Source organism: Saccopteryx bilineata, chromosome 3, assembly GCF_036850765.1.
Source record: "Saccopteryx bilineata isolate mSacBil1 chromosome 3, mSacBil1_pri_phased_curated, whole genome shotgun sequence".
NCBI lineage: Eukaryota > Metazoa > Chordata > Mammalia > Chiroptera > Emballonuridae > Saccopteryx > Saccopteryx bilineata.
This window is the reverse complement of record NC_089492.1, coordinates 296,425,352-296,442,932: the sequence shown is the minus strand read 5'-3', so window position 1 is coordinate 296,442,932 and position 17,581 is coordinate 296,425,352. Positions and strand designations below refer to the sequence as shown.

At 42.4% G+C, this 17,581-nt stretch overlaps 1 protein-coding gene across 1 annotated transcript in view; it reads left to right on the top strand.

Annotated features, from left to right (window-relative positions):
• Positions 1-5,767, top strand: part of NCR1 (natural cytotoxicity triggering receptor 1) — an 81,207-nt gene extending 75,440 nt beyond the window's left edge. The window contains exons 24-26 of the mRNA XM_066266641.1: positions 3,226-3,345; positions 4,431-4,483; positions 5,352-5,767. Of these exons, the coding sequence (XP_066122738.1) occupies positions 3,226-3,345; positions 4,431-4,483; positions 5,352-5,492 (314 nt within the window). The 3' untranslated portion in view covers positions 5,493-5,767. The remainder of the gene's footprint in view (positions 1-3,225; positions 3,346-4,430; positions 4,484-5,351) is intronic.
• Positions 5,768-17,581: the final 11,814 nt, after the last annotated feature.

Genomic DNA, 17,581 nt, shown 5'->3' with positions numbered 1-17,581 from the left:
TTACTTTTCCCCAATTCAGGCCCTCCATCACAGGCATTGTTTGTTATAACTCACAGTCCACCACAAGATTTTCTCAAGAAAGAGGGGAGAGGAGAGGAGAGGAAAAAAGGAGGGGGGGAATAATTTCCTTTTTTTTAATTTTTATTTTATTTTATTTTTCTTTATTTCATTATTAATTTTTTTTAAAAAAAACAACTCTTTTCGATTTTTTATTTTTTTTATTTTTTTAACTTTTTATTCTTTATTAAATCTCATTAATACTATCAACAAAACCACCCTCAGATGCCATTAAGGAAGAGAAAATTGAATATCATGGATACAAAAGAAAGAGAGGTAACACAGCTAGATGAGGAAAAATCTATGGAGAAAAAATTTAATAAATTGGAAACCTTGGAGCTAAATGACAGAGAATTCAAGATAGAAATACTAAAAATCCTCCGAGATATACAAGAAAACACAGAAAGGCAATATAGGGAGCTCAGAAAACAACTCAATGAACACAAAGAATATATGTCCAAGGAAATTGAAACTATAAAAACAAATCAAACAGAGATGAAAAACTCAATTCACGAGCTGAAAAACGAAGTAACAAGCTTAGCTAATAGAACAGGTCAGATAGAAGAGAGGATTAGTGAAATAGAAGACAAGCAACTTGAGGCACAACAGAGAGAAGAAGAAAGAGACTCAAAAATTAAAAAAAATGAGATAGCCCTACAAGAATTATCTGACTCCATCAAAAAGAATAACATAAGAATAATAGGTATATCAGAGGGAGAAGAGAGAGAAAATGGAATGGAGAACATACTCAAACAAATAATAGATGAGAACTTCCCAAGCCTGTGGAAAGAACTAAAGCCTCAAGTTCAAGAAGCAAACAGAACTCCAAGTTTTCTTAACCCCAACAAACCTACTCCAAGGCATATCATAATGAAATTGACACAAACCAACAGCAAAGAAAAAATTCTCAAGGCAGCCAGGGAAAAGAAGAATACAACATATAAAGGAAGGCCCATTAGATTATCATCAGATTTCTCAGCAGAAACTCTACAAGCTAGAAGAGAGTGGACCCCAATATTTAAAGTCCTGAAAGAGAGGAACTTTCAGTCACGAATACTATACCCATCAAAGCTATCCTTCAAATACGAAGGAGAAATAAAAACATTCACAGATACAGAAAAGATGAGGGAATTTATCATCAGAAAACCCCCACTCCAGGAATTACTAAAGGGGGTTCTCCAATCAGATACAAAGAACAAAAAAAAAACAGAGCCACAAGTAAAAGCTCCAAGAAGAACACAATAAAACCAAATTTAAACTGTGACAACAAAAAGAAAGAGGGGGAGAAGACGGAGATTAACAGTAGCAAAGGACGATGGAGTGCAAAAGTACTCACAAAATAGTTCGCTACAATGAACAGGGTAGGGACCCTTTTCATTACTCAAAGGTAACCACCATTGAAAAAACCACCACAGAAGCACATGAGATAAAAAAGATAGCAACAGAGGAAAGATGTATGGAATACAACCAAATAAAAACAAAAGATAGAAAAACGAAAGAGAAGGATCAAACAAGACACAAAACTAACAGAAAGCAAGATATAAAATGGCAATAGGGAACTCACAAGTATCAATAATTACACTAAATGTAAACAGATTAAACTCACCAATAAAAAGGCACAGAGTAGCAGAATGGATTAAAAAAGAAAATCCAACTGTATGCTGCCTACAGGAAACTCATCTAAGTAACAAGGATAAACACAAATTCAAAGTGAAAGGCTGGAAAACAATACTCCAAGCAAATAACATCCAAAAAAAAGCAGGTGTAGCAATACTCATATCGGATAATGCTGACTACAAGACAGGAAAAGTACTCAGAGACAAAAATGGCCATTTCATAATGGCTAAGGGGACACTGAATCAAGAAGACATAACAATTCTTAATATATATGCACCAAACCAAGGAGCACCAAAATATATAAGACAGCTACTTATTGATCTTAAAACAAAAACTGACAAAAATACAATCATACTTGGAGACCTCAATACACCGCTGACGGCTCTAGATCGGTCATCCAAACAGAGAATCAACAAAGACATAGTGGCCTTAAAAGGAATTTCCAAATGAGAGTCAATGAGTATCTATTGAGATAAAAAAAAAAATAGCTACTCAAGAATCAGTCGGAAGCCCTAATAGTGTTCCAATGAGCAGAGAACATAACATATAATGTTGTTATTGAACTAAAGAGTTTTGTTTGCCTGTGTGCATCAAAACCCAATTGAATGTAAACAGTTCAAGCAAAGAAAGTCAAGGTTTGCTAGTTAAGGAAATGGTTCTCCTGGCTCTCCAATGGCTTCTAGAGGATGGGTTATGTAGGCGGTGGGGTAGGGGGAGGAATCATTAATCATGGTGACTAAGGGGTTAGGGTCCTGGTGACAGTCATGGTCTCTACTGATTGGTCTGCACTAGGGCAGGGGGTAGTTGATCATCACATCTGGTCCTGATGTCAGCCATGACGTCCCTCTGTCTGATTTCACGAGGGTGTGGTTCAGTGGGGTCACTTTGCTTTTCTGGCTCTGGAGCTGAAACACCGCTAAAGCCTAGATGACATCTCAATTTTGACAGACACTCTGTCTTTGCGGTCAACGGACCCAAGGCTTTGTCCCCAAGACTATTTGATTGATGATGATTGACCGGAACCTCATTGTCCTGAGAGCTTAATAATTGAGGAAGTGGGCATTCAAAGGACAGGAAGTGGGTGAGTCAGGGTGCTGAATGGGATCAGTTTGAATCAGAAGGAAAGAAAGGTCATATTAAAGAAATGCAGTTACAATGTGAAAACTAGACAATGTTGTGGTGTGTGTGTGTGTGTGTGTGTGTGTGTGTTGTTGTTTTTTTAAGTCCAGTAACCATCCATCCAGGAGTCATAACACCCTCTTTCTTGTCCTGCAAACAGTTCTTTGGGACACGCAGTGGCTAAAGCCCCAGTCCCAGGGTTCCTTTGCCCTGTTCTTACAGGTTCAAGGTTTAAGCATTAAAATGTGCAAGGCAGTTCTTCGGACATGGCATCTCTAGACCCATTTTAAAGTGGTTCCACTCGTTATTTTTTTTTACAGGGGTCAACAATTCCAGGCTGTGATGGGGTTTGGGAGATCACACAGCCATGGTGCCTTCTGTGATGGTGTCTTAGAAAGGGCGGCAGCTCCAACCCTCTTTCCTCTTTTTCAGACCAGAAAACCCAGCAGCAGCAGCATCTTCTGATTGGCCTCCCCGTGGCTATCATGCTTCTTCTCGTCCTCCTCCTCTCCCTTCTCTTCATCCTCCACCGCCGTCGCAAAGCCAAGAACAGTATGTGCCCTTCAGAGAGGGAAGGATGCCTTAGCAGAGACCCCTGTGGTGCAAATCCTTCAGGGAAAGTGGGGGAGTGGGGGCTGAGACCAAGGAGCCAGAGACATGGAGGTGCGGGCTGATTTGCTGGCTCAAGTTGCGACAACCTTTTGAGCCCCGGCTCCCATCTGTGAAATGAGAAGACAGGGCAGGGGAAAGAGGGGATCTACAGCAGCCTCTCTGAACACAGGACACCTACTTCTGCATTAGTCCATTCTGGATACCACAACAGAACACTGTAGGCTAGGAGGCTCAGACAACATTCACGGCTCACGCTTCTAGAGGGGAGGCTGGGAGGGCCACAAGGAAGGTGCCCACACTTTGGTTCTGGGCAAGGGTTCTCTTGCAGGTGGCCACCTTCTTGCTGCATCCTCACAGGAGCTGTGGCCCTGGCCTGTCCTTAGAAGGACACTAATCCCATTATGCACATTCCACCCTTATGACCTCTTCTGAACCTAATCACTTCCCAGAGGCACCACCTTCTGATACCATTGCGTAGGGGCAGTCAGGGTTTCAGTATATATATTGGAGGGGACTCAAATATACAATCCCTCATGCCTGACCAGGCAGTGGTGCAATGAATAGAGTGTCGGACTGGAATGCAGAAGACCCAGGTTTGAGACCCCGAGGTCGCCAGCTTGAGTGTGGGCTCATCTGGTTTGAGCAAAAGCTCACTAGTTTGTACCCAAGGTCGCTGGCTCAAGCAAGGGGTCACTCAGTCTACTGAAGGCCCATGGTCAAGGCACATATGAGAAAGCAATCAATGAACAACTAAAGTGTCACAACGAAAAACTGATGATTGATGCTTCTCATCTCTCTTTGTTCCAGTCTGTCTGTCCCTATCTATCCCTCTCTCTGACTCTCTCTCTGTCTCTGTAAAAAAAAATATACTAGATCCACACCTGTTAGCTTGGCTACTATCAACAAGACAGGTAATAAAAGTGTTGGAGTATTTTTAAATTACAGTCTCCTTGTAATTTTCACATATAACACACACACACACACACACACACACACAACCCCTCACAATGTCCTCTTCCCTCCAGATGCTGCCAGGACACAGAGACAGCCAGAGGCAGTGGAACCAATCACTCGACAGGTAAGCGTTTCCTCCTCTATACGGCCCCCAAATAATTACTTGGTCCCCAACATCACTGCATCATGCCATAAGCAGAAAATGCCGGTGCACGCACTGCCTGTCACATGCCCATTCAGTACACAGAGGCGAGGGTTAAATCGTGAGAATGCACTTTTAACCAGATGTCCAGCAAGCTGAGATGGCAGAGGGCTTCAGACCCAAAGTCTGCCTTCACCTCTGCTTGTAGGCTAAGCCTCCTATAGTGATTTTGAGGTGGTTAGTCACAGTTAAAATCATAAACAGATGTGCTCAACCAGGCTGGGATGAAGGTGGTGAGCTTTTCTCAGGATTGTCTTCAAAGATTTTGACAACTGTCCCTTCGGATTGCCCAGTCAGGTCATTCTGGTCCAGAGACCCCTCGATTGATATCAGGACATCTGGTCTACCCTCAGATCTTTTGAGCAATTGATCACGCTGTCTGATTCTGCAAAACCAATCTTAGCCAAGTATCCTTGGAGAAAAGGCAAAAGCAACTTATAGAAGATACTTTAGTGTTTGGGGGGGGGGGGTGTCCATTCATCTTCATGTCTGCAGAAAGCCTAAAACAGTTTTCGGTACAGCCAACAAAGGTTACATGTCCCCCTCCTGGGGCTATCCTCTGGCCACCCTGTTTGTTCCCCTGCTAAGGGGGTTTTAACCTGTTTGACTAGTAAGTTGCCAGAGGAAGAAAGGTTGGCAAGATCCTCTGTCTTCCCAGCTTTTCCTGTTGCTAGGCACCCGGGGCTTTCCATCCTGGTGACCTCTTGTGCCTGGCCGGCCTGTAGTTCTTGATCTGCTCATGTCTGTCTAACTGCCTGTGACAATATCATATTCTCCCTTTCTTCCTCAGGCTTCTGAAGCTATAGACCCACAGGATGTCACCTATTTCCAAGTGGCCTTCAATGCCCCCACCCAGGGGACAGCTTCAACACCCTCCAGGTTGGCCAAGGAGACCCAGACCAGTGATTACGCCACACTTGCCCTGAGATGAGCCATGCTTTGGACAGTGAAACTTAGAGCCGCCTGTTGGAAGGCCCCTCCTCTGGAGTCCTTGCTTCTAAATCCAAGGCTATCAGCCTGGCTGAGGGAACTCACATTACCCAGAAGGCTCTGCTGCCCCCCTGCATCTGGAGCCATGAAGATTACCACGTGGTCAGTTCCAGAATCTCTCCTGCCCAACCACGTGGTCAGTTCCCAGGGCCCTCTAAGTTATTGCGACAATGACAGAATAATTGTTATACATTCTTATTGATTAAACCAATATTCTTAAATCCTCTTGGATGCCAGGTTTTCTGTTACAGCCTAAACACACGGAAAAGATCCTAAAACCACGCCTCTTGTCCAAAACTTGTGGTCTAACGCAGGGCTGAGCAAGTTACCACCTGCAGGCCAAATCTGGCAAGCCACCTGTGTTTGAACAGCTCCCACATTTTACTTTTTTTTTTTTTTCACTTTTAGTGGTAAAATAGATACAATGTCAAGGTAAGAAACATCCAGATCTGTAGAGAATTTTTATAAAACTTTATTTGAGCCAAACTGAAGGCATTGCCCTGGCCGGTTGGCTCAGCGGTAGAGCGTCGGCCTGGTGTGCGGGGGACCCGGGTTCAATTCCCGGCCAGGGCACATAGGAGAAGTGCCCATTTGCTTCTCCACCCCCCCCCCTCCTTCCTCTCTGTCTCTCTCTTCCCCTCCCGCAGCCAAGGCTCCATTGGAGCAAAGATGGCCCGGGCGCTGGGGATGGCTCCTTGGCCTCTGCCCCAGGCGCTAGAGTGGCTCTGGTCGCGGCAGAGCGAAGCCCCGGAGGGGCAGAGCATCGCCCCCTGGTGGGCAGAGCATCACCCCTGGTGGGCGTGCTGAGTGGATCCCGGTCGGGCGCATGCGGGAGTCTGTCTGACTGTCTCTCCCCGTTTCTAGCTTCAGAAAAATACAAAAAAATAAAAAATTAAAAAATAAATAAAAAAATAAATAACAAACTGAAGGCATGTGCCGGAGAGCAGGATCTCAAATGTTCTGGTGAGCAATCGTTTTTGTAGCCTTTTTTTTTCTTTGTACATTTGAATATAAGGAGGGGGTCAAATAAGGAAGATTACATTATGGGAAAAACAATGATATGGATTGGATTACAGGAAGTTAACAAGATCACGTGCTCTCTTGAGGTTGGTTACAGTTTATTTCAAAGCTGTGTTAAACTAGATGCATAGAAGCAATGGGCAGGGCTTGCTTCAGACAAAGATAAAACATTTGACTAAAAAAGTTATATGCCTGGGATGTGACTATCCCCTATAACTTTCCCAGTTAAGAATTTATGATCAGCCTGACCAGGCAGTGGTACAGTGGATAGAGCGTAGGTCCGGGACATGGAGGACCCAGATTTGAATCCCTGAGGTCACCAGCTTGAGCATGGGCTCATCTCGTTTGAGCAAGGCTCACCAGCTTGAGCCCAATGTCGCTGGCTCAAGCAAGGGGTCACTCACTCTGCTGTAGCCCCCTAGTCAAACACATATGAGAAAGCAATTAGTGAAGAACTAAGGAGCTGCAACAAAAAACTGATGCTTATCTCTCTCCCTTCCTGTCTGTCTGTCCCTCTCTCTGTCTCTGTCACACACACACACACACACACACACACACACACACGAAGAATTTATTATCAGATCACCCTTTGAGGTTACTTTCCATAAAACCTCTTTTTCATCTGCAATCACATAAAATGTATCATTTTAATCATTTTTAAGCACCAACTTCAGAGACTCTCTTGGACAGCCCTCACCAACATAGCATTTTATGACCCTGGCCAGTTGGCTCAGTGATAATGCGTCAACCCAGCCAGTGGAAGTCCCGGGTTCAATTCCTGGTCAGGGCACTCAGGAGAAGTGCCCATCTGCTTCTCCACCCCTCAGCCTTCTCTCTCTCTCTGTCACTCTTTTTCTCTCTCTCTCTCTTCCCCTCCTACAGCCATAGCTCAAATGATTCGAGCAAGTTGGCCCCCAGAGCTGAGGATGGCTCCATGGCCTTACCTCAGGTGCTAAAATAGCTCTGTTGCTGAACAACAGCACAGCAGCCTCAGATGGGCAGAGCATCGCCAGGTAGGGGGCTTGCTAGGTGGATCCTGGTCAAGACGCATACAGGAGTCTGTGTCTCTGCCTTCCTGCCTCTCACTTCACTAATAAATAATATAAAAATAAAAAACATTGCATTTTATGTGGCCAAAAAAAAATTAAAAGAAAAATAATATTCTTAACAGCTTTATTGAGGTATGGGTATGCAAAGAACTGAATGTAATTAGCAAACCTATGTACAGTTGGATGAGTTTGGACATATGCAAACATCCATGATGCTACCACTACACTCAAGGTAATCGACATACCCATATGCATGAAGCCCAAAGGGCCCGAAATAGAATGAAAGCATGTGAGAAAAGAATATCTGCAATTCAAGTTTTGTTGAAACACGACCACTCATGTTTATGTATTATGTGTAATGTCAGAGTTTAAGTGTCACAACAGGGGCACACTAGAGGAGGAGGATGGTTAAAGATTATCTCCTGGCTTCCTCACCCAGCCGAGGCCAGTAGCCAGGAAACAGTATAATTCATAAAATCCTTAGCTGGTTCTAATTAGACAGTCAAGAGGCAACAACTTAATAAATTATTTTTTAAAGTAAATTATCGCCTGACCTTTTGTGGTGGTGCAGTGGATCAAGCATCAACCTAGGACGCTGAGGTCACCGGTTCAAAACCCTGGGCTCGCCCCATCAAGGCACATACTACTATGAGCTGATGCTTCCTGTTCCTCCCTCTGTCCTTTCTCTCTCTCTCTACCCTCTCTCAAAATCAATAAGTAAAATCTTTTCTTTAAAAAAATGTTTAAGGCCTGACCTGTGGTGGTGCAGTGGATAAAGCGTCGACCTGGAAACGCTGAGGTTGCCAGTTCAAAACCCTGGGCTTGCCTGGTCAAGGCACATATGGGAGTTGATGCTTCCTGCTCCTCCCCCCTTCTCTCTCTCTGTTTCCCCTCTCTGTCTCTCCCTCTCCTCTCTAAAATGAATAAATAAAAAGTAAAAAAAAAAAAATGTTTAAAAGTCTGACCTGTGGTGGCACAGTGGATAAAGCGTCGACCTGGAAATGCTGAGGTCGCTGGTTCGAAACCCTGGGTTTGCCTGGTCAAGGCACATATGGAAGTTGATGCTTCCAGCTCCTCCCCCCCTTCTCTCTCTCTCTGTCTCTCCCTCTCCTCTCTAAAATGAATAAATAAAAATAAATAAATAAATAAATAAATAAATAAATAAAATGTTTAAAAAAATTATCAAGCAGAATTGAAAAAAAACAAATTCTTTAGATCCTGGGAACCAGGATTTCCCACAGACGCACACACACCCCGCCCTAATTTAGATTAGATACAAACCTCTTAGAATGAAACCCCAGCAGTAAAGTTCCCTAAGGTTCCAGGTGAATTCAATGTGCAGCTGAGGTTGAAAATCAGGGAGTTTGTGCAAAAGTCAGCAAACTGTGAGTAGGTAAGTGAACGGTACGTGCCCTCAGCAGGGAGCAAACCCACAACCTTGGTGTATCAGAACAATGCTCTACCCAACTGAGCTACCCAGCCAGGGCTATTTTTTCCTTTTTAAAAGACCAGTTGAGTCTTTGAGACAGAGAACTATGGCTCATAAAGCCTGAAGAATTTACTATCTATCTGGCCGTTTATGGAACACATTTGCCAACCCTTGGTCTAGACAGAGGAAGTTAGTAGGCAGAACATTTTGTAACAATGAAGTTGGTCAAGCTATCTGGAATTAACAAGAAGTGGGGCCATGGGAATTATCAGATGAACAGAACCAGCCCGGAGGCCACCGCAAAGGATCTACGGGCATAAGAGACAGAAAAAAGATTCAGTCTTGGTATTCAAAACAGTATTATTACCTATAGTCATCACCACGTACACCTTTAAAAATAAAACTAAAAAGCACACCTGATCCCTTTTGGATAAAAAGACACTGTAAATGTGTGTTGCCCATGGGTTGGGAGCCTCGGGACTTTAGCTTGGACTGAGCTTTGAATAGGGGAGAAATTTGAAAAGAAGTAAAACCGTTGGGGATCAGCAGAGTGAGACTAGATTCAAACAAGTCTTAAAAATCACATGAAGTCTGGTGTGTATAAAAAAAAAAAAGAAGCTGATATTTACCTTCCTCTGATTGACTGATTTCACTTAGCATAATACACTCTAGGTCCATCAATGCTGTTAAAAATGGTAAGATTTCGCCTGACCAGGTGGTGGCACAGTGGATAGAGCATCGTACTGGAACACGGAGGACCCAGGTTCAAAACCCTGAGGTCTCAGGCTTGAGTGCGGGCTCATCTGGTTTGAACGAGGCTCACCAGCTTGAGCCCAAGGTCACTGGCTTGAGCAAGGGGTCACACCCTCTGCTGTAGCCCCCCGGTCAAGGCACATGTGAGAAAGCAATCAATGAGAAACTAAGGTGCCACAACAAAGAATTGATGCCTCTCATCTCTCTCCCATTCTGTCTGTCTGTCTGTCTCTCTCTCTCTCTCTGTCACAAAAAAAAGGTAAACTTTTATTCTTTTTTATGGCCATGTAATATTTCATTATGCAAATGTACTACAGCTTTTATACCCACTCATCTGTTGATGAGCCCTTGGGTTGCTTCCATCGCTATTGCAAATAACGCTGCAATGAACAAACGGGGAGTGGACATATTCTTTTTCAAATTAGTGTCATGAGCATGGAAGAAAAGAACAGATTTTAGAGCCACCCCCAGGGGTTGGAGCCCATGACCAGCCTCCATGGTTGAGTCAGAGGAAGGAGTTGGCAGAAATGTCAGTTGTGCAGAAGTTCAGTTTGCAACATTTCTCAATATATAAAGTGTGGGTCACTTTCAGGTCAACAAACCCATTTGGGGAACTTGACTTCAAGGGATGGTTACACAATGTGAAATTCTTAGGCAGTTTTAGTTCAGTATTTTTAAAATAGCCACAGAAAAACACACATACACACGCGAATGCTCACACACAGAAATATTATGTAAAAGTAGGTCACCAAATAAGTAAAGACAAGTGTGTACACGACCAAAGAGAAAGCTATTTAGTCATTTAAATCATGGATATTTACATAGTTATATAATATTTAATATACTTTCATACAGGTTCTATACACTAATATTATCTATGCATATATTTGTATATATGTATGTTTAGATATTTATATTATATAATATGTTGTACATGTAATATATTATCTAATATAGAATATATTTATATAGTATATGCATGATTTAAATGACTGACTACTGTAGCTTTCCATTTGATCATGTACATAATTATATTATACTTCATGGTCACATGCATTACCAATATATAATTCATGCTCATGTTTATTATACAGAACATGTTTCTATAAATTATATATATAATTCATATTTCTATACAGTATATATAAAATATGTTCATACACATATGTATATGTATATATGTGTGTATGGAGATAAAAATGTGAAAATGTTCGGGATATCATTTTAAGGGCAAACAGCAGGATACAATGGTTACTTTTGGGTGACAAGACATAGAACATTTTTCTGTGTTCTTAGAACTATCCTCTGCCATTTCAATTGGGAAGACATTTTTTTCTATAACAATTAATCTACTTGAAGACATATATTGCCTCATTTTTCCCTATGAAAATTCATGTACCAGAAAAAAATAGATTTTTTTTGGATGGGTGCCTAACTGGCGGTATCTATAAAGGCTAAAATATTTAGCCTTTCAGATAATTACCATGTATGATATTATTATCTGATGGGGCTTGGTAGGGTGTCCAAGTCTACACAGGGTCCGAGATCAAATATCTCCTTTTCTGAATGTAAGGTAATAGGAATGCTAGCTTCACAAAAGCGGTGTTCAAGCGTAAAACATTTGGGATTCAGGTAATAAGAATCAGAGCTCTGCTCTCAAGGAAAATTAAAACCTGACAACCCAGACCCCAGGAGAGTATCTTTCTATCAGTTGCTGGTCCAGTTTAATATATCAGGAATGCAAACTTTGAACACTGAACACACCATCTCAATTTCCCTTGGAAAAACATGCTATGGTAAGGAATATTTTTATTCTCATGTGCGAGACAAGGACCGATTTCTTTTAACAGAGAAGCATTTTTCTCACACTCTCAACATGGATCAATGTTGTTCCTCAGCCCTTCAGTGTAAGGAGGGTCGACCAGATGGCCATAATATACCTATTACATACACCAGTGTTTTTCAACCGCTGGTCTACGGACGGCTGCAGGTCCACAAAAGAGTTAACCACTCTGATGTTGTATGAAGATTATAGACCCAATGATCTTTATCCAATTCACTTATGTTCAGGGTGATTGCCACTGATCAGCCTGTCTCGTCAATGAAAATACTATTGAAGTTGACTTAGATATCTTTGGAACTTGTAGCCTCGCTGGAACAACCTTGCGCACCATGCAGAGCATTTACAAATCATGCACAACAGACAAAAAGCATTCGGACCAGCTTACGAAGTATTCAATGCATCATACATGTGGAGCTCGGATCAAGCATCAGCTTATACCACGTTGCACTGTTATGTGCACTAAGATAAACTTTATTTGTTACATGTTTCCACTTCCAGCCAACTAGGTCACCGGTCTCCAAGCATGAAAAGGTTGAAAGCCATAGACATAGATGATATGTGTTATAACCAACATGAACACATAGAGTAAAATAGTCTTCGATGCTGAAGATTCTTGAGTTTCTGAAACGCTGCTTTGAAAACAGAGCCATTGAATAGTTCCTTTCAAATTCATCTTTAGACCTGGAAAGGATGTTGCTCTGTGAAATAAGCCAGTTGGAAAAAGATGAATACCGGACGGTTTCACTTCTATGTGGAACCTAATGAATAATATAAGCAAACAAAAGAGAAACAGACTCATAGATACAGAGACTGGCAGCTGTCAGAAGGGAGGGGTTAAGGGGCTAAGTGTAAAAGGTGAAGGTATTCAGCGCTACAAATTGGTAGTTACAGAATAGCCACAGAGCTGTAGATTACAGCCTAGGGAAAATACAGTAGTCAGTAATGTCAAGATCACTGGATATGGGGCCAGGTGGGTGCTTGAAACACCAGTGGGACCACTCTGTAGAGTGCATGGTTTTCTGGCCACTTTGCTGTACATCTGAATCTGGTGCAGAATAGTATTGAATGTAAACTGTGGTTGAAAAGATATTTTCTTTTTGCCTGACCAGGCTGTGGTGCAGTGGATAGAGCATTGAACTGGGACATGGAGGACACAGGTTCAAAACCCTGAGGTGGCCGGCTTGAGCACGGGCTCACCAGGATGAATGAGGGGTCACTGGCTTGAGCATGGGATCATAGACATGATCCCATAGTCACTGGCTTGATCCCAAATGTTGCTGGCTTGAAGCCCAAAGTCACTGGCTTGAGCCCAAGGTCGCTGGCTTGAGCAAAGGGTCACTTGCTCTGCGGTAGCCCCTTGGTCAAGGCACATATGAGAAAGCAATCAATGAACAACTAAGGAGCCGCAATGAAGAATTGATGCTTCTCATCTCTCTCCTTTCCGGTCTGTCTGTCCCTATCTGTCCCTCTCTCTGACTCTCTCTGTCTCTGTCCAAAAAAATAAATAAAAATTTTTTCTAATTTATTCTTTGTTCTCCCTGTTCTACTGAGAATATCCTCAGTCAACTCAGTGGCCAATACATCATGGAGTACAGAAAAATTAATTTACTTCCTTTCCTTTTCTTTAGTTTTCCTGCCTTTTTTGTTTTTTCAATAGGATGTTTGCCAATACCACATCTGAGGCACGTGGGGAAATATTTATCTTTAAACAGCATTTGTTTGATTTGATCTGTGGGATAAAGCATTGACCTGGAATGCCGAAGTTGCCAGTTCGACGCCCTGGGCTTATCCGATCAAGGCAGATAGATACAATAAGCAATTCAATAAACAACTAAAGTGAAACAACTATGAATTGACACTTCTCACTCCCTCTTCTCTCCCTCTATAAAATCAATATATTTTTAAAAATTTTTAAAAAGAAAACTGATGAACTTGGCTCTTGACCTCTTGTAGTTAACGTGCGGCTTACATTTCAATGGAATGCAGCTGGAATTTAAAATATCTGCCTGACAGCAGGAGGCAGCTCCTCGCAGCTGAAGGTGCTAAAGCCTGGTTCTCAAGCTTGGCAGCGACTACAATCACGGGGAAGGGGGGATCTTTAAAGAACCCCGACGTCTGGGCAGCCCCCATTGACCTATAAATCAGAATCTCTGGGCACTGGCACTTCGAAATGATGCTCCAGGCAGGTGAGTTGAACATGCAGCCAAAGTTTAGAACACTGAGCCTTAGATGCTCCCATTGAAGAAATGGTCTCCACCTCTCAAAAACCACACTGGATGCGGGAAGTCCTCGGCGATGGGATTGGCTTCCAAGAGCCAATCACAGAGCTCCGGCAGAAAAAGAGACGCTTTTATAGGAGGCTTTCCAAAGCAGCAGCACCCTAGCCAGAGAGTAGGGCCAGGTGGTTGAGAGGTGAGTTAACATCCAGGCGTCTTCCTTACGCCATCTATCTATTTCTTCATTCAGCTCTTACGTCTCTGCAGTAAAAATTCCTCCTCCCTTCCTTTGAATGTTTGCCTGTCAAACCCTTGAAGGATTTCTGAGATTTCAGGTCAGATTCCCCCTTGTGAAAAGGTGGGACGGGTCTTGGAAGGGAGCCTTGGACCATCACTCCTTCTATAACTTTGAACAGCGTTCTTTTCTCTCTCTCTCTCTCTCTCTCTCTCTCTCTCTCTCTCTCTCTCTCTCTCGTTGAACCTCAGCTTCCTAAGGTCACTGGATAGAAATGTAAATTGGATTAACTGCCCAAATGAGAACAGTATCTGGAACACTGAGGTGGCCAGTTCAAAACCCTGGGCTTGCCTGGTCAAGGCACATATAGGAGTTGATGCTTCCTGCTCCTCCCCCTCTTCTCTCTCTCTCTCTCTCTCTCTCTCTCTCTCTCTCCCTCCCTCCCTCCCTCCCACCCCACCACCTCTCTAAAATGAATTTTAAAAAGAGAGAGAACAATATAAATTAACATATTTTATGTGAAACTTGCTATTCGCAGAGTTTCCCAGGTAAAGAAACACACCCTAGTCAACGTGTTGCCATGTGAAGCCGGGTCTAAACTCATTTCTTTCCTAAAGCTGGTGCCTAATCTCCAATTTCTCTCTTCTTAGCCAAGTTTCTAGAAGGAGCATGTTATGCCCATGCCTCCAAGTCAAGACATCTCATGCATGTTTCTGTCCTCCACAATCTAGCTCCTTACTGGTCTCCTGAAATTACTCTTCTTAAGATCTTGTCTGCTAAATACAAAAAAAAAAAAAATAGTTTTTGTTCTTTTTCTCTAACATGTCTCCATAATAGAGTTGAATCATCTTTATTAAATATGTCCGTGGACAGATAAAACGCATGCTAATTGAAAACAGGAAGTTCAAGACCAGAGCCAAGAATGGCCTGTTGCATTTCTTTTTTATTCTTTTTTATTAACGTGTTTGAACTTTAGTTTTTAATTACATTGATAGTCACCTTTACGGGCAGTCCCCGAGTTACGAATGAGATAGGTCCTGTAGGTTTGAAAATGGGTAAGTATTTATATACACAGAAAGGTAAAAATTAATACTGTGTTAAGATAAACATCTGTCTAAGTTGCATTTAATAGGTAAATGTACCTGTTCCAACGTCCATACCAATTCACCTCAAGTACAGACCTATGGAACCTATCTTGTTCATAACCCGAGGACTGCCTGCATTTTATGTGAGTTTCAGGCATACAACATAGTGATTATACATTTATATAACTTACCAAGTAATCCTCTGAGAAGTCTAGTGCCCATCTGACACCATACACCATACAGTTATTACAATATTATTACACTATTATTGACTATATTCCTTATGCTATACTTTAAAACTCTGTGACTATTTTGTAACTTTCTTTATACTTCTTTTTCTTTTTTCCTCTGAAGTGAGGAGTGGGGAGGCAGAGAGACAGATTCCTGCATGCGCCCGACCAGGATCCACCCAGCATGCCCACTAGGGGCAATGCTCCTCCCATCTGGGGCGTTGCTCTGTTGCAACCGGAGTTATTCTAGCACCTGAGGCAGAGGCCATAGAGCCAACCTCAGAGCCCGGGGCCAACTTTGCTCCAATGGAGCCTTGGCTGCAGGAGGGGAAGAGAGAGACAGAGAGGAAAGAAAGGGGGAAGAGTGGAGAAACAGATGGGCACTTCTCCTGTGTGCCCTGGCCAGGAATCAAACCCAGGACTTCCACACACTGGGCTGAGGCTCTACCGCTGAGCCAACCGGCCAGGGCCTATTTATACTTCTTAATATCTTTCCTTTTTCACCCAGTCGGCATAACCCCCCTCCCTTCTAGAAACCCTCAGTCTTATCTCTGTATCTAGGAGTCTATTTTTGTTTTGTTTGTTCATTTATTTCTTTAGATTCCCTAGATAAGTGTCTTCTTTACTTTTACATCTCAATGTAAATCCAACCACTGAACACTTGGGTGCATATACATTATTTCTGTGTAAGATTCATTTCATTGCTGTGATTTTTTAATTGAATTTATTGGGATGCTATTGGTTTCCAAAACCATATTGTAATCCCATTGCATGTATAACTTTTCCCTCTTCCAGTGTAACTATACAAAGTCTTGTATAAGGATCACCCACCTTAAAAACCCACCAGGCTTTGACACATTTTACTTCATCTGCCTCCCAGTTTAACAGAATACTTTCCTCTGTGTTTAACCAGTTGACTTTTCTCTTCTGAAATTGCCTGATGTTTGCAGCTGATGACGGGGAATGTTTGAATGGTATCTATTTGGGTCCATTAGCAAAGGAATTGAGATCACAGGTTCTGAAATAAGGCTGCTTTGATGAGACTGTTGGCTTCCACACCACACAGCTGGATGAGAAGAGACCATCACTAACATCCCTAAATTTCACTCCTTTTTCCTTTACAGGGTCATCTTTACAAATGATCTCTTTTAACAAGGCCTAAATTATATGCTTAACACCTGACTAGTAGATAAATGGCACTGAGTAGGGTCATTGCCATAGACATTTAGAAAGGGTAAAAAAAAAGAAAAAAGAAAAAAAAAAGCCCTGTCTGGGCAGCTCAATTGGTTGGAGCATCATCCTGATATGCCAAGGTTGAGGGTGCGATCCCCAGTCAGGGCACATACAAGAATCAACCCTCGTTCTCTCTTTAAAAAAAAAAAAAAAAAGAGAGATGTTGGTTAGAAAGAACTTGGAATAAGCTGATCACAAAATGTCACCACCCCTTTACTTCCTATTCAAAAATGCAGAAGTAGCTGAGTTTATCTCCTTTTTTTTTAAAATTTATCTCCTTTTTCACTGCCTGCTCAAATTACTGTCCTGCATGGTCAGTTCACTGCTATACAACCAACCTTCCTAGATGGTAATAACCAGGCCACCATCTTTCTCCCAAGGCACAGGTATGAATGCAGCTGGATAAGGAAGGCCCTGGATAGGTAGGTCAGTTGGTTAGAGCATCATCCCAACATGCCCAACATGGAGGGTCTGACCCCTGGTCAGGGCACACACAAGAAGCAACCAATGAATGCACAATTAAATGGAACAATAAATTGATGTCTCTCTTTCTATCTTCCCTCCCCCACCCCGTTCCTCTCTCTCACTCTCTTGAATAAATGGAAAAAGCTTTTTAAAAAACAAAGCTCAAGAGAGATGTTGTTACACCCTCTGAAACCACTTCTGTCCTTCAGCCACCCACCCCTACCGGTTCCCCAAAACATGGCCTGGCTTTTAGCTTGCCATTGAGTCTTCCTCCTTTTCTCTCCCTTTGTGTGCTCAATTTATTAACAATAGTTACCATGTAATTTATTTTTATAAACTATAAAAAAATGACTAAATGGTTCAGATAGACTTGCAGGCCAATCTGAAATGGGATGGGAAGGTCAGAAGGTGGAAATTTATAACTGGAAATTCAGGCTTAGGCTTTTGGCTCAAACACTCAACTGTTAAATGC